This window comes from Bos grunniens, chromosome 22, assembly GCF_055505025.1.
Source record: "Bos grunniens cultivar Pamir isolate PY7600 chromosome 22, Bosgru_T2T1.0, whole genome shotgun sequence".
Lineage (NCBI taxonomy): Eukaryota > Metazoa > Chordata > Mammalia > Artiodactyla > Bovidae > Bos > Bos grunniens.
The window spans coordinates 12418081-12442972 of NC_141186.1; the positions used below are offsets into that span (position 1 = coordinate 12418081).

General features: G+C 46.0%; 1 protein-coding gene across 1 annotated transcript in view; it reads right to left on the reverse strand.

Annotated features, from left to right (window-relative positions):
* SCN10A (sodium voltage-gated channel alpha subunit 10) overlaps positions 1 to 24892 on the reverse strand; it is an 89114-nt gene that overhangs the window by 40013 nt on the left and 24209 nt on the right. Inside the window, exons 4-13 of the mRNA XM_086365967.1 lie at positions 24302 to 24430; positions 22327 to 22418; positions 19902 to 20123; positions 19446 to 19509; positions 15280 to 15421; positions 14935 to 15132; positions 14036 to 14206; positions 9916 to 10209; positions 7175 to 7283; positions 1823 to 2061 (exon numbers count right to left, since the gene is read on the reverse strand). Coding sequence (XP_086222093.1) covers positions 1823 to 2061; positions 7175 to 7283; positions 9916 to 10209; positions 14036 to 14206; positions 14935 to 15132; positions 15280 to 15421; positions 19446 to 19509; positions 19902 to 20123; positions 22327 to 22418; positions 24302 to 24430 — 1660 coding nt within the window. The remainder of the gene's footprint in view (positions 1 to 1822; positions 2062 to 7174; positions 7284 to 9915; positions 10210 to 14035; positions 14207 to 14934; positions 15133 to 15279; positions 15422 to 19445; positions 19510 to 19901; positions 20124 to 22326; positions 22419 to 24301; positions 24431 to 24892) is intronic.

Below are 24892 nucleotides of genomic sequence, written 5' to 3' on the forward strand. Positions count from 1 at the left end.
CAAAGCACCTGACTTACAATAAACACCACACAGTGCCTGCCTTTCTTTTTGAAAAACGACTCTGGACTCTGTCACAGCAGTAAAGGCCTTTGGTCTTTCTTGCCTTAACTTCTCCAACTGTAAAATCAAATGTGGGCTCAGAGATCTCTTCCATAGGACCCTTGGGGTCTATGATGACTCTTGGCAATAAGCTCTCCCTTCTCTTTCCCTTTCCCCTTTTCAGATCAACTTTAAATAGAATATGTCTTCTTAGCCTGCATGCTGGGGCTTCCCAGGAAGTTCAGCTGGAGAATTTGCCTGCAACACAGGAGACCCCAGTTCTGTTTCTGGGTTGGGAACATGCCCTGGGGGAGGGCATCCAGTATTCTAGCCTGGTGGGCTACAGTCCATGGGGCCGCAAAGAGTCGGACATGATGGAGCAACTGAGCGTAGCCTAGCACAGCACAGGGCAGCACAGTGCAGCAGCCTGCTTGCTGCTGAAACGCAAGGCACGCTGGCTCCACAGTGTCCCAGAACTGACCGGCCTCCTTTTTACATCCATGAATTCTGGGGAGAGGAGAGATTTCTAGAGAAGTCACATTTCCTCTGGGACACCTCTATCTACCTGTCTGCAGCCTGCAAGGAGCTAGAAGAGCTGTATGGTCCTGGTGGACCTAGTAAGCCGCCCAGTGGAGTGGACACTGGGGGGGACATGGAGGCAGGACCCCGACCTCTCAGCTTCCGCTTTTCTTGTGTGCATGTGTGTGGCCCTTTGCTCTGGTGCAATTCTCATATACTCACATACACACACGTACACTCACATGCACAATCGCTCCCTCACACACACACACACACAAGCAGTCCTGTAAAGGGGATTAACACTCAAGAGCTGAGAAGTGTGAGCTTCAGAGCCAGTTGGCCTGGGTTCCAATCTTGATGCTACCACTTGCTCACCTCTAGGACCTCGGGCAAATTATTTAACCTCCCGCACCTCGGTTCTTCCATCTGTGAAAGGGCATAATAATAGCACCTACTATATCGGGGTTTTTTTGTGAAAATAAAATGAGATAACCCATGAGAAGCATCTGAGGTTATGTGGGGTCTGAAGTAGGTGGTCAAATAAAGTTGGCTATTATTACTGTGGGGACACGGGCTGATACTTGAGTCTGATACTTTACTCAGCATGTAGGGAAATCTGGTACGGATTTTATCTTGTTAAAAGGAAATAATACTAAAAAGTTACGGAGGAAAATTTAAAGGAGAGTCCTGTCTAAACCCGATTAAAAAAAAAAGTTTGGACTCCCTGATGCTTACATGATGACAGCAACCACAGGCCCAGGCTCCCGCCCTCTCTTTATTTTTCCCTCCCTCCCGCCCCCTTTTGGCTCTTAGAGGACAGAACTGGAAAACTGCAGCCACTGTGTTTTGTGGTCACAAAAGCCATAGAGTTGGAAGGAAATTTGCAAGTCCGTAAGCTGTCTCCAGATGGGAAAGTGGCATTTCTCGTCATTTCAAGGTAGAGGCAGCTGCAATCCCAAGAATTCAGTGGGGTGGGGGTGGGGTTTCCTAAGTTCTGTAAAGGGGGGAGGGGGATCTGCTGCCCCTAGGTCAGGGCTCTTGCAGTCCACCTCCCTGGACTGTTTATCTGAAAGCAATTCCCACCAGCATAGCTTGGTCCTCCAGACTTGACTTTCTGTGCTCAGTGTCCACGCATCTCCCACACTGTTTCCTTGCTCTCAGCCAGCTAGATCAACACTCCAGTGACTGAGGGCATGCCACGACCCTACCCAGAGCCGCCCCAGCCCTGACAGCGCGGGCAGCGGCTGCCGGGGCACTCACTCACAATGTTGCCAATCTGGAGCATGGCTTCGAAGGCGGGGCTCATGCCATAGTGCTCCATGGCCATGAAGACGGTGTTCACCACGATGCACAGGGTGATGGTGAGCTCTGCAAAGGGGTCCATCACAATTGCGAAGAGAAGCGTCTTGAGCTTCACCCATGTGGGGCAGCAATCCCAGATAAGATACTTCTGAGCCAAGCTGGTCAAGCAGGGTGGGCACCTCTGTTTAGACTCCTCGAGTTCTGCATCACAGGTGTGGTCAGTGATAACTATCAGCCAGGCGTGGACTCAGAACCCCACCCCATGGCCAGCCCCCAGACCTTGTAATTACTAATAACTACCACCTCCCACCTCCACTTCAGCGCTCACCCTCTTTCGCTCTGATTGCCGTTTCCTGTAGTCTAGCAAGTGCACCCCAACCTCTGTCCCCATTTGGTCCTTCAAACCATGGACTGTACACTTTTTAACTGCTTTGCTTCATAGAGGTCATGTCTTTGCTTCTCAACTTACCCAGATCAGATTTCATGTCTATCCCTCCTTATACTCCCTTGCAACCCTGAGTTCCCTTGCCAGCTCCTCCTCCATTGTACTTTCCTGGCAAAACCCCAACTCTGAACAAACTCAACATGCAGACAATTCTGTACCTGCACCCAACCTACTGAACTGGGTTAGAAAAAAATAACAAAACTATGTTGACTGCTCCCAGCTTGTAACCGCCCAGAATCCTGCTGTGTTTCTCCATTTCAGTCCTTCAGTCTTCCAAACCTGCATTTCTCACTACCTCCCCTCTCCTCCAACTTCTGCCTCCTCCTCTCTAATTCTCACTCTCTGCTGATGAGTAATTATTAAATAGTTATCCATGAGAAAAGATAACATGAGAGTGCATACACATTGTTGTTACTGGAATAGGTACACATTTTTCAAAACACAAACACAGGTATGCAAAAAATGTGACTTAAGGGTTTTTTTTCCCCTGTAACTAAATTCAATTTATGCATCAAGTCCCCAACTAGGGGACTTAATTTTGGTTAATTCAAAGTCTGTTACTACTCATCATCTAATGTTGTGTCTGAGTTCTGGGGATCTCAAGGTTGGTGGAGGGTTGAGCTGGTCCTTAGTCATTGCCAAGTGTGTTTCACATGAGTCATCAATGTCCCCATCTGGTAGCTGGTGGGAGAGCCAAGGAAATGGCTATTCCCTGTTTAACTCTCATTCATCTCCTTCTGTAGTCTTAAGTGGGAACAAAGGGATCATCCAAATACTCTCCTGTAATGCCAGGGCCACAGGGCAACCCGTGAGGTTGCCTCAGGCCCTCTCTATGCAGATATGTTATTGGCTCATTCTACCCTACAGTTATGCTGTGCCAGGTATGCAAGTCTCTCTCTAAGACTTGCTACCTCTGGGTTCACCTAGAAAGTAAGGCATTGATCGGCTGTTTTCAAGGCCCTCAGATTTTTTTCTTTCTTTATTTTTTGGGTGTCTATTGTCCACCATGTCCTCCCCTGCAGTGAGAATTCAGCCCAGGACTGGGTGGAGAGCCAGGGCCCCTTCTCAGGGACACACCAACATCCAAGCTCCTTTCTCCCTCCTCCAGCATAGGACATTTTAAAATTGTCCAGAGGGGATAAATAACTGGATGTGACTAAGGCCATGCTTTCCACACCCTGAGGCAAAACAAAGGCTGGATAAGAAGACAGGTCTTATACTCAGGGTAAGAAAGATACAGCCATGCTCTTTGGGAACTCAAGTGCCAGGTGGCCACTCTCTTCCTCCATCTCTTGGTTTGCTGTCAGCAATTAGAACTTGGATCCATCCTTGGGGAGACTGAGTGGATTCCTACCTGATTGATGGAACCCGAATTAATAAGTATTTAGTAACCTTAACAATTAATTTACTGAAATTGCCTTCTAACACTCAGCATGAGCCTGAGACAGAAATTAAGTTATAAGATGTAAAAGTTACAGCCATGAAATATACTGGAACAATTTTTCCATGTTTGAAAACTCAAGACTGTTAAATTTCTTGCAAACCTGAGTGGTAGCTTGAAATTCTCCAGTGCATGTTAGATCACTTTTTCCCCCCACACTGCATGGTATGTGGAAATTCCCCAACCAAAAATTGAACCCATGCCCCTCCTTCCCATGCAGTGGCAGTGTGGAGTCTCAACCACTGGACCACCAGGGAAGTTCTACATCACTTTTAAAAATCTAATTTGTGAATACATATGAAGCAGATAAAGAACAATATTGCATAGGAACCTGGAATGTTAGATTCATAAATCAAGGTAAATTGGACGTGGTCAAATAGATGACAAGATTGAACATCAGCATCTTAGCAATCAGTGAACTAAAATGGATGGGAATGGGAGAATTTAATTCAGATGACCATTCTATCTACTACTGTGGGCAAGAATCCCTTAGAAGAAATGGAGCAGGCCTCATTGTCAACAAAAGAGTCCAAAACACAGTACTTGGGTGTCACCCCAAAAAAGACAGAATGATCTTATTCTGTTTCTAAGGCAAACACTCAACATCACAAAAATCCAAGTTGATACCCCAAACACTAATGCCAAAGAAGCTGAAGTTGACCAGTTTTATGAAGACCTACAACACCTTCTAGAACTAACACCAAAAAAAAGATGTCCTTTTCAACATAGGGGATTAAAATGCAAAATAGGAAGTCAAGAGATGCCCAGAAAAACAGGAAAGTTTGGCCTTGAAGTACAAAATGAAGCAGGGCAAAGGCTAACAGAGTTTTGTCAAGGGAACATGCTAGTCATAGCAAACATCCGTCCCAACAAACCAAGAAATGACTCTACACATGGACATCACCAGATGGTCAATACCAAAGTCAGATTGATTGTGTTCTTTGCCGCTGAAGATGGAGAAGCTCTATATGAGACCTGGAGCTGACTGCAGCTCAAATCATGAGCTCCTTATTGAAAATTCAGGCTTAAGTTGAAGAAAGTATGGAAAACCACCAGGCCACTCAGGTACGACCTAAATCAAGTCCCTTATAATTATACAGTGAAGGTGGCAAATAGATTCAAGGGATTAGATCTGGTAGACAGAGTGTCTGAATAACTATGGATGGAGGTTCGTAACAATGTACAAGAGGCAGTCTCCAAAACCATCCCAAAGAAAATGAAAGGCAAGAAGGCAAAGTGGTTGTCTAAAGAGGCTTTACAAATAGTTGAGGGAAGAAGGGAAGTGAAAGGCAAGGGAGAAATGCAAAGATATACCCAATTGAATGCAGAGTTCCAGAGAATAGCAAGGAGAGATAAGAAGGCCTTCTTAAATGAGCAATGCAAAGAAATAGAGGAAAACAACAGAATGGGAAAGACTAGAGATCTTGTCAAGAAAACTGGAGATATCAAGGGAACATTTCATGCAATAAGAGGCATGATAAAGGACAGAAATGGTAAGGACATAACAGAAGCAGAAGAGGTTAAGAAGAGGTGGCAAGAATACACAGAAGAACTATACCAAAAAGGTCTTAAGACCTGGATAACCATGATGGTGTGGTCACTCACCTAGAGCTCATCCTGGAGTGTGAAGTTAAGTGGGCCTTAGGAAGTGTTACTACAAACAAAGCTAGTGGAGGTGATGGAATTCCCGTTGAGCTATTTAAAATTCTAAATGATGATGCTGTTCAAGTGTTGCAATATGGCAGCAACTTTGGAAAACTCAACAGTGGCCCCAGGATAGGAAAAGGTCAGTTTTCATTCCAATCCCAAAGAAAGGCAATGCCAAAGAATGTTCCAACTACCATGCAATTGCACTCACTTCAGTGCTAGCAAGGTTATGCTCAGAATCCTTCAAGTTAGGCTTTAGCAGTACATGAACCAAGAACTTCCAGATGTGCAAGCTGGGTTTAGAAAAGGCAGAGATCAAATTGTCAGTATTCGCTGGATCATGAAGAAAGCAGGAGAATTCCAGAAAAGCATGTACTTCTGCTTTGTTGACTATGCTAAAGTCTTTGACTGTATGGATAACAACAAATTGTAGAAAATTCTTAAAGAGATGGAATACCAGACCATCTTACCTGTCTCCTGGGAAACCTGTATGTGGGTCAAGAAAAGTGACAGCTAGAACTGGGCATGGAGCAACTGACTGGTTTCAAATTGGGAAAGGAGTACATCGAGGCTTATTTAACTTACATGTAGAGTACATCATTCAAAATGCTGGGCTGGATGAATCACAAACTGGAATCAAGATTATTGGGAAAAATATCAACAACCTCAGATATGCAGATGATACCACTGTAATGGCAGAAAGTTAAGAGGAACCAAAGAGCCTCTTGATGAAAGTGAAAGAGGAGAGTGAAAAAGCTGGCTTAAAACTCAACATTGAGAAAACTAAGATCATGGCATCCAGTCCCCTCACTGCAGGGCAAATAGATGGGGAAAAAGTGTAAACAGTGACAGACTTTATTTTCTTGGGTTCCAAAATCACTGCAGATGGTGACTGCATCCATGAAACTATAACAAAACTAGACAGCGTATTAAAAAGCAGAGACATCACTTTGCCGACAAAGGGCCATAGAGTCAAAGCTATGGTTTTTCCAGTAGTCATGTATGGATGTGAGAGTTGGACTATAAAGAAGACTGAGCACCAAAGAACTGATGCTTATGCTTATGAAGTGTGGTGCTGGAGAAGACTCTTCAGAGTCCCTTGGACAGCAAGATCAAACCAGTCAATCCTAAAGGAAATCAACCCTGAGTATTCATTGGAAGAACTGATGCTGAAGCTGAAGCTCCAATATTTTGGCCACATGATGTGAACAGCTGACTCATTGGAAAAGACCCGGTTGCTTGGAAATATTGAAGGCAGAAGGAGAAGGGGGTGTCAGAGGATGAGATGGTTAGATAGCATCACAAACTCAATGGACATGAATTTGAGCAAACTCCAGGGAACAGTGGAAGACAGAGGAGCCTGGCATCTTGCATTCCATGGGGTCGCGAAGAGTCAAACACAACTTAGGAACTGAACAACAACAAAATAAAGCAGATGTTAATTTGCATACGAAAGGAACTAGAGGATTTCATTCACAGGATTCTATTATTTTTGAAAATTTATCCACACTTAAAAAACCACATTGATAGGCTGATTCATGTTGCTGTATGGCAGAAACCCAACACAACATTGTAAAGCAATTATCCTCCAATTAAAAATAAATTTGAAAAAAAAAACACTGATAAAGGGTAATGGAAAGAGAGCATAAAAAGAGTAATAGTTATGATCCCAGGACACAGAGATGAGTGCCCTTCGACACAAGTTTGGGGCATCCCATCTTCTGCATATAAGGGGCCTTATCATGGCATACTGAAAAGAAGTTCCAATGAGCAGTACTTACCCTCGAGGACAGAGGTCATGATACTGACAACGCTCATTGCCCTTTGGACTCGGAAAGGTTCATTCAAGTAGTCTGCTGTTAGGAAAGTCTTCTGTCCTGCATCAGATGCCTGCTGGGACAGAAATAGAGTCAGGACACTCTCCAAATAGAAGTCTTCAGTGGCAAAGACTGATCACTCAGCCTCTTATTGGCCTATCTTGGGTGGTTGCAAGCTGCCTAGTGAAGCTATGATCCTCTGCAGTCATGCTTGGAGTAAAGGGTCTGCTGCATGAACTTGGGGTAAGAGCTCAGGTGTGAAGAATAGGACACAAAGCTGGGATCCAACTGGAGCCTGGGTTCAAGTTGACACATGACCTGGGATCACCTGAGGCTTTGCTGACTCTTGTTCTAGGATAGGTACCTGAGCACCAGAGCAGAGATAGAGCTGCCTCAAGGGTCTCTGAGATGTTTACCAAAGGGAGGTGGGCAATGCAGAGGCATTGGGCCAGGCAATCATTATTGGACTTCTGCTGGGATGTGCATGTGACATTCACCCAGAACTCCTACACCACAATAGGGCTCCTTGACCTCCCTCCTAAGAGGCCCGTATCTCTCCCCAGTACATGACCTGGTTCCAATTCTACATGATCTCTTTCTGAGGGAATGCTTATGTGTCTTGATTGTCCAGTTCTTCGTTTCTGACACAATCCTTTTGATTCTTCCATCTCTGGGCCTTTATTGGAAGTTCTGTCTGGGTTCTGTGCCAGGCCCCTAACTCTAGTCACACACATACCCTGGATGTGGGGAGTCCCAGGTTCATAGATGCTGACTCAGCACTGCACAAACCATTCAGAATACAAATTCAACAAGTGTTTACTGAGCACCTGCTGTAGGTGAAGCTCATAGTAAGTACTTCATACATACAAAAAAAGTTTGGAAAGTTCTCAACCGTGAGGACTCAACAGAAGGTTCTAGCATCTACTGCTATTATTGATCAGACATATATATATATAAATGAAAGGGCTCTGTGATTCCACTTAACCCTCTAGCCATTTAGAAACCTTTTAATAAGGTTTTTACAAGAGGAAATATGGAGGCTTGAAGAATTTAAGGGACTTGCTAATGGTGACTCAGTTGGTAAATGGCACAACTGTGAATGAAGTTCAGGTCCCTGTGACGTGGAAGGGCTTAAGGAGTTCATCTCGCACTAGTTGATAATTTCACTAAAATGAATCAAGCCTGGAATATCTAGGAAAGTGGCAATCCACAGAATAACAAGAAGGTTTCTTGAATGAGGCATTTTCCAGAGTGTTAAAGTACCTCCCGCAGCCTGGTGTTGACCTGAGGGCTCTGGGTTGGCGATTCTCGGTTGATCCTCGGAGGACCTACCCTCCACCATCTCTGCCCTGCTCCATACTTGGGGAGGGTGACCTGGGCAAACTGAATCATCCTCACCCTCTGGTTCTGGTCAGGTATGGCCAGTGGGAGGCACAGATAGGAGATCAGAGGCTGAGAGGAGGGAGGAGTCACTATCTGTCTGTTGGCTACTTCTCTGCTGGGCTATTGCTGGGCCACCTTTTGTTAGGCCGCCTCCCACATAAAGTGGCAGCACTTGCTGGGCTCTGGTTCTTCCCCTCATTCCTGCAGCCTAGGTGGGTTACAGCTTCCCACTGTGGCTAGTCTCTCAGTGCTTCACTGCCCCTTCTTTGTTCTTGAGTCCAGAGCACACCTCTTCAATAAACTTCCATAAACTCCAGTTGCCCACTGCAGTGGCTCATCTGTTTCTTGCTGGGACTCTGAATCCCATACATCCAGTCAAGGATGGAACTAAGGTAACTCTGTGAGACTTAGCCAAGTCACTAGAGCCATATAATGGTCAGCTCAGCAGTCTGTGTGCAAACCACCCTGTGTCCTGGACTGGCCAGAGGGCAAAAGAAAAACAGAGATGCAAGTTTTGAAGCTGGAGGGAGAGTTTAATTAAATCACAGCTCCAATCAGATGAGGAGTCTCTGATTTGCCATTAAATTCTGGGATTATGCTGTTAAGAGTGTTGGCCAGTTAGTCACTGTTGCCTAATTTGTGCATTTTGGCAAGTTCTTTCTTCTCCAAGTCAAGTTAGGGATACTCTGCTTCTGCTAAGATCTGTCCAGGGCACCTCCCAGGATTTCTCTGAGTCTTAATTGTCAAGCCCAGGATAGTTTGCACAGAGTTACAGGCAAGAAGAGAAGAACATTTCTTTTTTTTTTTTCATACTCATCCAGGGAGCAAATAGGCCTATCTCTAAAGCAGCGATAGGGAAGAGGGACAGAGAAACTCCAGGGGAAAGAGATCAGAGCAGCTGGAAAATAGTCTGTATCACTTGTTGTTGTTGTTTAGTCACTAAGTCATGTCTGACGCTTGTGCAGCCCCATGGACTGTGGCCCACCAGGCTCCTCATCCATGGCATTTCCCAGGCAAGAATACTGGAGTAGGTTGCCATTTCCTTCTCCAGGGGAATCTTCCCAACCCAGGGATCAAGCCTGGGTCTCCTGCATTGCAGGCAGATTCTTTACAGAGTAAATGAGGAGACAGGTTTGATTTCAGGTAAATTCAATCACTCCGTCTGGGTCTCACCTATCCTGCCTGTAGAATGAGGGTAGCTGGGAGGAGTTGGGCAGAGCAACATCTAAGTGATCCTTCCATGGGTAACACACAAGGCTTTTTGGCCTGAGGCCTCTAGCTGCAGAGCAGCCCCAGAAAGCCTGGAGCATTCACAAACTCACCGAGACTTCGATGACTCCAGGGGCAAGCTCTCCAGTGGTCATTTTGGGAGCTCCATCTTCTCCACGCCCTGAGCCACAGTTGAGGGTTTGAGGCAGTGGACTCCTAGGGAGGGGGCCTTGCTGGCTTGCACGCCTAAGCATCAGCAGAGAGCCATGATGGCTTTCATGGTCTCCAGGAAAGACTCCATCATCTGTGACCCCATCAGGGAATGAGATGTCTCGGCCAGGGGCCTGGAAATGGAACACACTGCCATGGCTAGCCCGGCGTCTCCCAGTGGCGAGGCCTAGGAAAGACTGGGCATTGCCCCAAAAAAGGAGGAAAGAAGGTAGCCTGGAAGATCATCCTGCAGGCAAATCTGGAACTCAACACTTCCCTCCACCTACTCCCACTTCCTGCCTTCAGCCTTACGACCCTCCTGTGCAAAATTAAAGACACAGATCTATGGAGTGCTCTAGGTGTACGCAGAGAAGGAAGGAAGGAAAAGAATATTCTTAACTCAGTCTGGGAAAAGGCCAACACCGAAAAGAGACTGCAAGGTGCTCAAGGTCAGCAAATAGGCCATCATGGCCAAGGGTATGTCAGAGGACAAACGTCACCCAGGTGGGTCAGTTGTTTGCCAATCTTAGGCCATGGGGCTGGACAAAGGTATCTTAAGTTCCCCGCTTGAGTGCAAAGTTGTGACCTCAGGAGACAGTTATGTACACCAATACAGAAACAAGCTTGGTAAATGGTTGTTGAATGAACGAGCGCTCTTTATTTTCTGAAAATTAGGTCTGACAATTCATTAGATTCAGCCTATAAGGGTGTGAGAGTTTGTGTTGCAAAGGAGGAGACAAGAGCTTTGTAATATAATGAGCTTCCAGGATCCCTTGAGGCAAGCGTTGAACAGTCAACAATGGGGAGATGGAAGGGAGAGTTGCAGTCTAATTTCCTGGAAGAATAGTGCCATTCCTCCAAATCAATAAACATTTCCCATCAAAATCTTCTTCCCAGGGAGTCGTGTGGTGTACAGTTGCCAGAGGAAAGGAGCTAATTCATAGGCCTCGAGCCCCTGGAGGGTTAGTATGCTGGGTTGGCTGGTTCCCACAACCATGAACCTGACCAGACAACTTATCAGTTCCGTCCTCAGCTCATAGAAAGTGCTTCTTTCTTTTTTTAAACTAATTTCTATTGAAGTATAGTTGCTTTACAATGTTGTGTTCCTTTCTACTATACAGCAAAGTGAATCAACTGTGAAAGAAAAAGTGTTAATTATCAGTTGCATCCAACTCTTTCCATGGACTGTAGCCCACCAGACTCCTCTGTCCATGGGATTCTCCAGGCAAGAATACTAGAGTGGGTTGCCATTCCCTTCTCCAGGGCATCTTCCCAACCCAGAGACTGAGCCTAGGTCTCCTGCATCACAGGCGGATTCTTTACTGTCTGAGTCACCAGGGTTAACTATACATGTACATGTATCTCCTCTTTCTTGGATTTCCGTCCCATTTAGGTCACCACAGAGCCTTGAGGAGAGTTCCCTGTGCTACATAGTAGGTTCTCATTAGTTATCTATTTTATACATAGTAGTATATATATGTCAATCCCAACCTCCCAGTTCCTCCCACCACCCTCCTGAATTGGTTTGTTCTCTACGTCTATATCTCTATTTCTGCTTTGCAAATAAGATCACCTATAACATTTTTCTAGATTCCACATATATGCATTAATATATAATATTTGTTTTTCTCTTCATGGAAAGTGTTTCTAAAATCTAAACGTTGACTTCCTATCAAACTCAGATCATATTGCTGAATTTCCCCTCCCTTACTTAATTTCTTTTACTTACTAAATTATTAAAGTTGGGACACACTTAAAGCCCTCTTGACCTACCCCCATCTCCCTCAGAATTGAAGTTTGCTTTCTGGATGACTTGGAGCCTCGTCCTGACAGCAATCTTCACTGTAATTCAGTATTAAAAACATAGCACTCTTTGTCTAGAATATATGTCCAAGGACTGCGAACTCATAAAATCTATGTATCCTTCCTACTTTTGAAGCAAAGGAGCAAAATTGGCAAGTCCTTATGAAAGATGGGACAACTGAGTCATATGCACTTGGGCACTAAGCAAACCAAGAAACTAAGAAGAAAATTTTGGTCCTGTATTTATCAAGCAATGTCTCCTTGGCCACAACCTAATATTTCAGAATTAACCTATTTGGCAAATGGTGGACAATGGCTTCTGAATCTAAATTCTGGACTTGCCTTAAAATCATTCAAGCAGATCAACTGGTATCCTGTGTGTTCTCTGAAAGCTCTGCTGCATCTCTCTGCTAAGTGCTACCCCCAATCTCCCTCTCATTACTGCTGATCAGAAAATGGCTTTTTATTAAAACTGCCTATGGTCTGTTTACTACAATAACACACCTGGGAAAGAAGGAAGGGAATGCCTTAACAAACAGAAACTCCAACCAGTTAGTACTAAGGAAGTATCCACACAACATCTCCCTGTCCTTAGAACAAACATGATCTTTCTGCCTGGAAAACATTCTTTCTCAAACCCTCCCAGTCCTCAGTTACTGGAGGACTTACTCACTACTTACTAAGAACTTCAATTATCCCCTACTTCATGCAGCCTTTCCTGATACACTCTCACCCTCATAAGAATAGATGTTCCTGCTCCTATTCCCCAAACAACATCTATCTGTCCCCAATATAGTATTCAACACATAGCTGTTTTTATATCTGCCTCCTCCACCCAAATGGAAGTTCTTGAAAAATGGGCCATGTTTTAGTCAACTCTTTATACCAAGTACCTAGTGTTGTTGAATTAGAAAGGGATGTTTCCTCTTTTGCCCTTTGAAGGTAAATCTAGCTAGAGAGACAAGCACACACATACACCAGACAATTATTGGACATCCAAGTGCTAATCTGTGTGAAGTTGACTGCCAGAAATTAAAGCCCAGTTCAGAGTGTCACTGACATGTCCACAGAAGCTGGGATTCATCCTGCCCTGAGGTTGTCAGAGCTCCAGACAAACCCCAGTTTGAAACAGCTTCTGAACTGTGCCCTGTTCATGCCAGGTGTTGCTCAAAAGAGGCAGAGCAGACCCTCATAAATGCTGGTGTGTGGGTGTCACCGAGGCCAGAGTGCGTGGGAGTGTGTCTGTGTGTGGACATGCACACAGAAGTCTGGGGGTTGTCGAGATCCTATTCCAAAAAGTGACACATCTTTCAGAGGAGCACAAGGAAAAGAGATCAAGAGGGAAGTGAGATCCAGCAGCTCTGAAAAATAACCATGTCAAGCCCCTTTCGCATACTGCTAGTGTGGGACCTGCTCTACCACAAAGGGGTTATCTCTCAGGCCTGTTGAAAGGGTACATCTGGGGTACACAAGACTTTCAAGGGAGAGGGAGCTGGTGGGAGGAAACCCAGTGAGTACCGGGACTCTTGGAGTGGGAGGTAGTAGGTGATGACGAGAGGGAAAATTACTACTGGGTCTGAAATGAGGTCCTGAAGGTATTCCCAGGCTGGATTGTTACCACGAGACAGGTGCCAGGATCTCCTGGGCCAACAGTAGGTGAGAACTTGAGCTGGAGGAGCTGAGGCATGAGGTTAGAAAGAAGCTTTTAAATGATTTCAGCACCACGAACAAGGACCCCTCTTCTGCTCCAGAACCGCAGATAAGAGTGTCAGAAGGAAGCTGACCCTTGATGCCCAACAGGTTCACAGACACCTCATGGTCAGCATGTTCAAACCACCTGCCCTATCTATAATCCAGAGTTCTTCCTCCAGTGTGCCTCTCTTAGAATCACCACCTACTTAAATGGCCAACCTGGAAACCTGAGAGTCATTTTGGACTTCTCCCTTCTTTTGCAACATTCCACAGTCCTAGTCTTGTTGATTCCCTCGAGCTCCCATAAAAGTCTTTCTAATCCACACTTTTCCCCATCCATAATGTCCCTGCCCTAGTTTAGGCCACCATTGGTAGTGGTGGGGGCATAGGGGGTGGATTATCAAAACATCCTCCTAGGCTCTGTGCCTCCAGTTATCTCTCTGCTACCAACCTCTTTCCACTTCAGTGTATTGTGCATGGAAGCTGCAAAAGTGGGTTATCTTTCAGGCACAAGCCTGAGCGCCTTACCGTTCGGTGCTGGTTGTAAGACTCAGACCGGAGTGACTTGTTGTCGTCTGTGGAGCCCTCTGACACCCTTGACTTCATTCTGTGTTTTCCTTCACTGGCAGTTTTGGAGGCCAAGGGGGATCCATTGTGAGACTGGAGAGAGGCTGTGTCGACCCCCAGCGCTGCCAGCACCTGAGGGGAGAGAATAGCAGCTATAGCCGACAGTATCTGGATGTGCTCAGCATAAACGCGTGTCCCCCAGACAGTGGGTGAGGGCTTCCCAACCAGAGGAGGCCTGATTCAGGACCAGAGTGATTGTTGGATTGGGACATTGGGCAAGAGCCACCTCTAGGTCACTTCCCTCATTCATGCCCTTGTAGTAAACTCTGTTGATGCCCTGCCCAGGTTTCTCTTACCAGGTCAGTACCCTCATCTCCAGCTGCTTGAATGTTAGTAAACATTACTAATGTTAGTAACCCATTAGTAAATGGGTTACAGCTGCCGAATTCTGCAGAAAATTTCCTTTGACTGTACATTTGGCTTGAGCATGGAGGTATGAAGGGCCAGTCCTTTTGCCTCCAGGTAGGGCTACCTCTGTGGAACAAGTCATACCCTGGAGTTCCCCATGGGATCAGGTCAAAGCAGTCTCTAGCTGAGGCCACTGCCTTATTTAATTCTTCCCTTGTTCCATCCTGCTAACTTTGATCCCCTCCTAAGAGCACCCCTCAGTGAATCACTTGCGCAGGCTCTTCATTTGGGTTCTTTTTTTGAGAAAATCTAACCTAAGATAGTCCCTGAGATAACATGAATCTTGCCGTGGTTCCCTAAAATGACAGCCTTAATGTAAGACACTGGTCCAGATGTCTGCCCAACTGTGAAAGGCCTACAACAGACTTCGCAAAGGTCCAGCCCTCACTGACCTCCTGCTCTGTCTGGAGCATCTTCAGGGCCTCCTGGAACGTCTTCTCCTTGGCTTCAATTTCATCAATGGTTGCCTGGTTCTGCTCCTCATATGCCATAGTGACCACAGCCAAGATCAAATTGACCAGGTAGAAAGACCCCAGGAAGATAACAAGCACGAAAAAAACCATATAGATTTTCCCAGAAGCCCTCAGGGTCTGCAGATTCAAGAGAAAAAAAAGAGAAATGTGTACCCAGATAACATGGCCCCCTGATGTGGTCAGAGTCCTCCAGGAAAAAACATAGCCATGCAACAAATGCTCCAAACGCCAACCGAGTGTGTATGGAGACATGCAGATCAATACCTGCTGGTAGAGGCGTTCCCAGGAATCCTGTGTCATGAGGCGAAACAGTGAGAGAAAAGCCCAAGTGAAGGAATCAAAGCTGGTGTAGTTAAAATCTGGGTTGTCAGATGTCTTAAGGCAGAAATAACCTTCAGGGCAGTGGCTGCAGCAAGAACAGATAAGGCTGTCAATCACACAGACTTCTGTTTATTGGGGCCAAGACAGTCCAGGGCTGCCAGAAGGCCTGAGGGTTTGAAGTCAAAGACTGGAGCTCAAGGCCTAGCCTTATTCTCATTAGCTGAGTCACCTTGGACATTCAGCCTTTTTAGCCCTCAGTTTCTTTTGCCCATTAAGTGGGATAATAATGTTAGGAAACCACTTATCAAAACTGCCCACTGTGGCCAGACACAAAAATAACTTGTTACATGAGTTACGGCAAAAAAACTACAAGTGTAGTTTCCCACTAAGGAAACTACAAACTGCCACCAAAACCAACTGGAAGAATTCAGGAGGGACCAAAAGGAGGGAGCAGACACCAGCCCCTAATAATCCTGCAAACCTCCCAGAAACCCTTGCTCTGGAATCCGTCTTGATTGAGAGATGTGTGCGCCACCAGGAAGGGCCCTGAGGCAGACCAAATATGGGCATGAGCAAAATGATTGGCCAGAGACAACCCGGAAAACCAGCACCACCTGCATAAACCCTGAGACTGGGAGCCATAGGAAGAACACCCGTTTACAAAAAAGAAAAATGCTCTGCTCAAGCACTTAGTCTTTCATTTTGTCAGTATGTGTTTATCTCCCCAGAAAATTTATTTCTGCGTGTTAGACAAGAGTCCACTTTTCTGGGCCTAGTAGGGGATTCTGCCCCCGTCTCCCCCCCACCCCCACCCCCACACACACAGCCTGGCCTTGCCCCAGTAACATAATACCTTCAGTTCAGAGTTTCATGCAGAGAGAAATGGCCTGGAGAAGACTAGCTGGCCCAGACAAGACCTCATAAGCTTTTTGCAAATTCACAGTGCAAGAGGGACAGTCAGTAAAACCTGAGTCAGTTGGCATCACTTGCAGAGTTGTCTTTCAAAGGAGGACACACATTAGCCAAGTTCACTGACCAATTAGATGTAACAATAAAGACACCACTTCCCAATAACTGAGCCTCTCCCTCTCCTAAGTGTTTCACAAATGCTATAATTTAATCATCTCAATAATCCTTTAAAAAAAAAAAACAGATGCAGAAGCTGGGGTTCAGAGAGAAGAAGTCAGTAGTCTAAAACCACACAGATGCCAATGGATTTATTTCAAAGGAGAAATAAAATTGTCGAGTAGCTTATGAAGACTGACCTATGAAGAAAGGCCAAACTGAAGATGACTGCCTGCTGAGTCCTGGGGTGGGGAAGGCTCCACGTCCCTCTTTCTCATCATAAGCAGCTAAGCTGATGTCGGGAAGCATCTCTAAGCTCAAGGCATGTGAGAGATCCTTTCCACCCGTGTGGGATGACCTGGCTGAGGAGAAGGCAATGCTTTTTTTCTTAGTTAGGGATTCTACTTTAGGATTCCTCCACCAACACCAATCTCTGAGGGATCTTCTTACTCCAGACATTCATGCAGACACACAGGCAGGAACCCATACAATTGATTAGGGCCTGAAAACTTGATTGTAACCCAATCCCAATTCTATCTATCTCCAACTTTGGTTGGAGATTTGCAAGTTCCCAGGCTCTGTAGACCCACATATAAAGACACTCTCTTGGTTTCACTTTCCCAAGGAGCTAGTTAACCCATTACCTGTAGGTTTGCTAGTTAATGCTAAGGGCAGCCTATCTCTGCCTCCTGTAGAACCCCACTATAGCTGCTATGCATCAACAGCTAACTGCTCAAGAGAATTAAATGAGACCATGGTGCAAAGGCTCTTGCAAGGTGCCTTCAGCATAGTAAATATTATATGTAAAATGCAGAATTAAAATTCTTGCTGTTTTTAACCAGAAGCTACCAAAAACATGGACTAGAATAATATATGTGAAAGAATGCTGAAAACCATCAAGTATTTCTTGGTACTTGTTCTCCACCTTGAGACCTCAGACTTTCTCCCTGCAGTGCCATTGGTCAGTATGGGCTTTTGCTTAGGTCTCTGACTTCTCTGTGGCTCAGCACAGAACCCAGGTTTGTTGTTCACAGCATGCCCACCAAGGTTCTCTCTGCCCGTCACCTAAGCTGGCCTCTACTTGACACCCCAGGCCTTTCCCAGCCCTTTCCACTTCTTCCCGCCTGGCCAGGACCTACCCATCGGGATAGTTGGTCTCTCTCGGAGTCAGAAGGGGGCCCCATGGGCGGACCTCACAGCTTTACCGCAGTCAGTGTATGGGTTACTATGGAACCATGCTCCTGAGAAATGTCATTATCCAGATGGGAAAAGGACATTGACAGATCCTTGGTTTCAATTAAGTCAAGGGCAAATGAAAACTGACATCAGAACAACCCTCTTCCTGAGCTCAAGAACCAAATGCCAAGTGCATTTATGAAGAAAGAGACCAGGGGGCCTGTGTTGCTCAAATTCTTCTGTTAGTCCCACCCCTCGGCTCTTGATGAGATTGTTTTCTTAGGGAACTGATGAAGGCTGAACTCCAGCATGCCCCACCCTGTACTACTTACGCAATATAGGACTGTTAGTCATTCAGGGAGTAGGTTGTGTGGGCCCGGGCTTCCAGACACCCCTGCCATGGAGATGGGCAGGGATGAGCCTTTCTCATCTGTTGCCTAATCTCTTTCTACTCATACCTGCTCCCGCAAAATCAGCAGGCAGACCTGAGGAGTCCCATGTGCCTTTGCTTTGTCTCACATTCTATTCTGCTACCTGGAATGGTACCATCCAAACCATCTCTTGTTCATCCAGCCTGGAGACATCCTGTTTGCCCTTCAACCTCACCACCTCTGGGAAACCTTCCTTGACATCCTCCCTGCCTCACACCATCACCTTGCTGTGTTTTCCCAGCCCAGGGAGCCTCTAGGACAGCACTGGTTCTCCATAGCACAGCATCTTTATGTAAATGCATCAGAGCTCACAAACTGGCAGATTGCTGGCTGAATTTGCATTGCTAAAATATTGTGTTTGGCCCACAATATGTAGATATTTTTTGGAATTTGTAGTCAATGTTTATAGTTAAGAAAGTTTACATAAAAATCGAAATTTCCTGTCTCTCTTTTAAAAACCTGGATCATCTGGAAGCAGTGGATCCATGTTTCCACATGATAACCAAAAGCTGAACTGGGAAGTGGCTGCCACTTTGGCTGGCGCGTTAACTCTCATGGTCTTGGTACCCACCCAGCCCATTCCTCACATTCTAGACACATGTTGTTTTGTGTCTGGCCTCTGTAAGAATTTGAAATTGCAAAGTCTGAGGCATGTGTCTCTTCCTCAATTATATGAGGATAATGAAACCCATGTGATGGAGTTGTGACAACTAAATGAAGAGCATTTGACACAAAACATATTTAATAAATATTACTTCCTTTCTTGGGCAGATTGTTTGCAAAAATGACCATAATTATTCCCTTTCCCGTCTCCATACCCCTTTCAATATGATGTTGCAAGTTTTCCCATCAAGAGGTGAGTCTGTTCCTCCATTTCTTGGATCTGGACTCACTTGTGCCCTGCAACTTGGGTCAACAGGATGCAGTAGAAGTGACATTATGCCAGTTGTAAGCCTAGGCCTCCAGAGACCTTGCACATTTCCATTCTCTCTCTTGGAATCCTGCCTCCAATAGGAGAATAAGCCTGGGCTAGTCTGCTGGGGGGTGAGAAGCCATGCGGAACAGAGACAAGACACCCAAGCTGAGGCCATCCTGGATCAGCTGGACCCCTGCTAATCTGTCTACTGTCTGCAGATGCATGAATGAGTCCAGTCAATGTCAGAGGAACACCAGGCTGATCTCAGGTGCAGATGCACAGAACTGAGCTAAATAAATGGCTGGTGTTTTAAGTCACAAAAATCTTGGGGATGTTTGTTTCATAACAAGAGCTTACTCATACACTCTCTTCCCATGAGCCTGGGATGGCAGAGGCCATGGCTTATTAATTTCCACATTTTCCTCAGGACTTTCAACCTAGGCTTTACCCAGAAAGAACTGATGACAAAAAGGAGGAAGGGCTGCTGGGCACTGGTGTTTTGTTATGGCTTGAACACTCACCCTGCATCAGATCCATTGCCACAGAGTAAGGGGTCAGAAGTGCCTTCCTTGTTGGTATAGTAATCTGCAAAATAAAGGAAGAAGCAGAAGTCTCACACATGGTTCTCAACCCTCAACTCAAGCCTTGAGTGGTGAAAGCAACACCTGCTGAGACTTCTGCCTGAGCAAGGAGGATATCCTTGACTGCGTGCCCTCCGTGGGTATGCTGGGAGCTGGGAAGGGGAAATGTCTCATCTGGGAAGAAAGAAGCTGAGCTGTGGCCTCAGCCTTGTGCAGAGGCAGAATCCTCCAGCAGAGGCAGAATGACTTGCCTCTGGACTCATTTCCTTGTGAAAGGGACATTGGACAACCGAGAATGGGGGTCCCCAAAGTAAAACACAACTCATGAGAAGAATTTCAATCAAAATATATGTCTGCACAGGTATAAAGAGGCGTCACACTCCCCACCAACCAGACCTTGGTCCCCTTGGCAGTAATTCCACTCCCGATTTTCGTGAGAGGAGTAATTGGCTGTCTCATTGACAACCATGCAGTTCTTGACACATTTGTTCTTGAGGTTGCCCTTGAAGAGCTGCAGGCCCACCAGGGCAAAGACACTCAGGCAGAAGACAGTGAGAATGGTCACGTCAGCCAGCTTCTTCACCGAGTGGATCAGGGCCCCCACGATGACCTTCAGCCCTGTGGGAAGATGACAGTGGTACTTCTACATGGATGACGTCGCACACACAGAGCACACACGTGTGCCTGGCACACTTGCATCTTAGCCTTCCTACCCTTTCATTACACACAGGTGTGAGATATTTTACAAACTCTAGGGCAGTTTCAAGCCCAGTCCCTCATCTGAACCTTGCCATAAGCCTGAGAGGCAGATAGGAAGAGAATATTGTCCAATTGTAAAGATGAGGCAACTGAGACCCAGGCTATGCATTATTAAAATCTTCTTAAAGTGAATAAATTCCAGACAGTAGCAATCTGATGAAAAAATAATTATTGAGTGCCTGCTGTGCTCCAGGTACTAGGCCTAGCAGGAGGCTGCCAATTTCACTCCAGTCATTTGGTATCTGTCTGTCTGTCCTTATCTCAGTCCTGGGAGGCAGCTTGAGGCTTGGGGACATAGGAACATTGGTGTGTGAGAGAGAGCAAGAGAAAGGAGGAGAAGAAGAAAAGAAGAAAGGAGGAAAAGAGGAAGAGGAGGAAAAGGAAAGAAAGAGGAGGAGGTGGAAGAAAAGGAAGAAGAAGGAAGAAATGGAGAGAGGGAGGGAGAGATACAGGGAGATAGAACAAGACAGGGACAGAAAGACAGAGGGATGAGCACAGCAATAGAGTGAGGCCATGAGAGCCACTGAGAGCCACTGAGGAAGAAACAGAGAATCTGAGCTGCTCAGATGAGGCCCCTGCTTGTTTAAGAAAGGATGATTTATTGCTCTGGCAAAGGAAATCACCTTCTTTGGAAAAGCAGATTTCTAAGTAACAGAAAGAGCTCTAAGCAGAGAAGCAAGCTGCGATCTAGCCTTGCCTTGTCTTTTTGGCCAAATAATCCACCGAGCACCCTCTGCCCTGCTTGGTTCCCTCTCAGGAGCCAAGCAATGGTTAAGGCACTGGTCTGTTGTGGGGCTGTCTGACGAGTGAGGGAGAACTCGATAGCATCAGTGAGTAGGTGGGCACATGGAGAAACAGTCCATCACAGAAGCCTGGGGGTGGGCGTAGGGTCGGGTGGGGGGTTGAGGAAGATGGGAAGGACCAGGGAGCCTCTTTGAGGAAGTCAGAGCATGGCAGAACCCTGAGGATGCATATGAATTGAGTGAAGAGGAGAAGGGACTTTCCTAACAGAGGAGCAGTGTGGCCTGGGGCTGCGTGATGAGCAAAAGCTATGAGTATCTGTGGAACCACAGGAAGCTTCTGGAGGTGGGTACAGGAGAGAGATGAGGCAGGAGGGGAGTCTCCATAGGCCAGGTGTTGTACACAAAATTCAGGGTCTTCCTGGCTGAGTAGGTGAGAGAGATACTAAGGGGAAGAACTGACTACTTATTGCTGTGATTCTCTTCATGAAGAAAATGATTCTTCATGATTTTCTTTGTTCAGTGGAAGTTGGCAAAGACTTTCCAGTCATTTCCTGCAGAGCCAGATGCAGAACTGTGGAAAGGGACTTCTCTAGCGTATGTATTTCTGTTTCCAGGTGAGGGCAGGGGTTTTTGGGTGAGGGAGGGGAGACAACCCATTAGGCCACAAGGGGGAAGCCTTGAGTCCCATCTCAAGGCCATTACCTGGTCTCAGGCCTCATCATCCCCTCCATCAACCCAGAGGGGGTTGAGGAGTATCATGTGGCAACAGAGATATTGGAGGCCCAATAAGATCAGCCCTGGGGGACTATTTCCATTTCTGAATTGTCTGTAATCAAGAATTGTCTAATTATTTTCTCTTCTGTGGGTCTGAAGGCAGGGCTGAGGCTTATATGTTCAGATTCATGAAAATGGGAAAGACAACCACCAGAGCCTAGGACTGCCTTTTCCCTTCTTCTCTGTTTTCAAGCTTACATTTTGGTTTCAAGTATAAAAGAATCTGACTGGAGGCTTGCCTGAATCCCACAATGAGAATGTAAAACAAGGACCTGATCTTTTTGTCCGTTATGGACAGCATGAGTTACTCTGGATAGAGCGCTGGCTAAGAATCAGGACACGAGGTTTCCAGGTCACAACTGCCTCTAGTGATGAGGATTTGGGATTGTGTTTTCTACTCTCTGGGCCTCAGTTTCTCTCTTAAATGAGGACAATAGTCCATATTCTGGCAATTTATAGGCTGTTTATGAAAATCAAAGTGGGATGTTAGGCTGTGGAAACCAATATAAGCTCTATGAGTAAATATGCTGGTTAAAGCCACTCACCTGGGATCACAGACACGGTTTTTAAAGCTCTAAGGACTCTGAACGTCCGCAGGCCTGAGATCCCTCGGAGATCTGTCACTTCACCAGCGTAGCTGTAGGACCAGAAATCAGTCAGCATCTCTGCATGAACAGGGTCTTGGGAATTTATGCAGCATAAACACAGGCAATTTTGGGCAACACAAGCCTAGGAAGTACCCAGAACAGACTCTGAGAATCTACTGGCACTTGCATCCATGGACTGACATGAACCCTGATTTAATTATGGCAATATTTTTCAGAGTGGCCTCTTTGAGAAGATGCAAGAACTTCCCTGGTGGCTCAGTGGTAAAGAATCCGCCTGCAATGCAGGACACCTAGCTTCAATCCCTGGGTCAGGAAGATTCCCTGGAGAAGGAAATGGCAACCCACTCCAATATTCTTATCTGGGAAATCCCATGGACAGAGGAGCCTGGTGGGCTACAGTCCTTGGGATAACAAGAGTTGGACATGACTTAGCAGCTAAACCACCACCACACCATTGTGATCTAGAAGATTCTGTGTACTACCATGCAGATGGTGTGTGGCCAACCCATCTCCCTGGGCACTGGTTCCTCAGGGAAAGATCTTCATGTTCAGGAGGTACAAAGCTGATCCACTTTGACAGGCCAATTATCAGCTCAGATTTAAGGTCTCCAACTTCTCCCTGAGGGTATGGGACTAACTCTGGAAAATGACTCCCAAAGCAAGAGTCTTTGGCAAAGATACCCTGGGCCACAGAGTCCCAAATGAGGAAGCTGGAAAGAGATAAGGATAACACCCCCAGAATGGCAGCCTGTTTCACTTCAGTCACTCAGTCATCATGTCCAACTCTTTGCGACCTCATGGACTGCGGCACTCCAGGCCTCCCTGTCCATCACCAACTCCCAGAGTTTACTCAAACTCATGTCCATTGAGTCAGTGATGCCATCCAACCATCTCATCTTCTGTCATCCGCTTCTCCTCCTGCCTTCAATCTTTCCCAGCAAATGAGTCACTTTTCAAATGAGTCACTTCTTCGCATCAGGTGGCCAAAGTATCGGAGTTTCAGCTTCAGCATCAGTCCTTCCAATGAATATTCAGGACCGATTTTCTTTAGGATTGACTAGTTGGATCTCCTTGCAGTTCAAGGGGCTCTCAAGAGTCCTCTCCAACACCACAGTTCAAAAGCATCAATTCTTCATCTCTCAGCTTTCTTTATAGTCCAACTCTCACATCCATACATGACTACTGGAAAAGCCATAGCTTTGACTAGATGGACCTTTGTTGGCAAAGTCATGTCTCTGCTTTTTAATATGCTGTCTAGGTTGGTCATAGCTTTTCTTCCAAGGAGCAAAAACTAAAAGCATCTTTTAATTTCACGGCTCCAATCACCGTCTGCAGTGATTTTGGAGCCCCCAAAACACAAGTATGTCACTGTTTCCATTGTTTCCCCATCTATTTACCATGAAGTGATGGGACCAGATGCCATGATCTGAGTTTTCTGAATGTTGAGCTTTAAGCCAGCTTTTTCATCCTCCTCTTTCACTTTCGTCAAGAGGCTCTTTAGTTCTTCACTTTCTGCCATAAGGGTGGTGTCATCTGTGTATCTGAGATTATTGATATTTCTCCTGGCAATCTTGATTCCAGCTTGTGCTTCATCCAACCCAGCACTTCACGATGTACTCTGCAAATAAGTTAAATAAGCAGGATGACAATATACAGCCTTGGAGTATTTTTTTTCCCAATTTGGAACCAGTCTGTTGTTCCATATCCGGTTCTAACTGTTCCTTCTTGACCTGCATACAGGTTTCTCAGGAGGTAGGTAAGGTGGTCTGATATTCTCATCTCTTAAAGAATTTTCCACAGTTTGTTGTGATCCACACAGTCAAAGGCTTTGGCATAATCAAAAAAGCAGAAGTAGATGTTTTTCTGGACACACCTATAATGTGTGTCCAGATCAATGTGGAGAAATACTCACGCCAGAGTGATGACACTGAAATCCAGCCAGTTCCAAGGATCTCTTAGGTAAGTGAACTCATTTAGACAAAATCCTCTTGCCAATATCTTTATCAAGGCTTCAAAGGTATAGATGACAGTGAAGACATATCTGGGAGGGAAGATGGAAAGGGAGTGTTAACTGCACCTTGGAGAGAGCTCAGAGAGAGAGTGGTTGTGATTGTTCCAAAGGAGAATGTGCAAAGAGCATCCAAGGTAGGGAAGGAGACGAGGGGAGGCTAGGGAGATGAGCCGCAGATGGAGGAACTCAGAGGAGTCGCAGAGATGGCTGGGGTGGGGAGGGACATACGTGGCTGGGATGACTAGCAGCCTCGGCTGCTCTGAAGGTGGGCAGAGGGTGAGGGCATGCAACCACCGCAGGGTTCCAAACAAAGCTCTTCCTGTTCCATGAGGTTCCTCAAGGCTCCCTGCCCTGAAGGAAGCCGGCAGTTCCTCCCTCAATTTGACTGAAAATATGGAAGAGGGAGGAGATCTGACTGCATCCCCCCTCTCCAGACTTCTCTGCTTCCCAGTCTTTTCTTCTCATGCCATGCTTGGCCTGCTGGCATTTCTG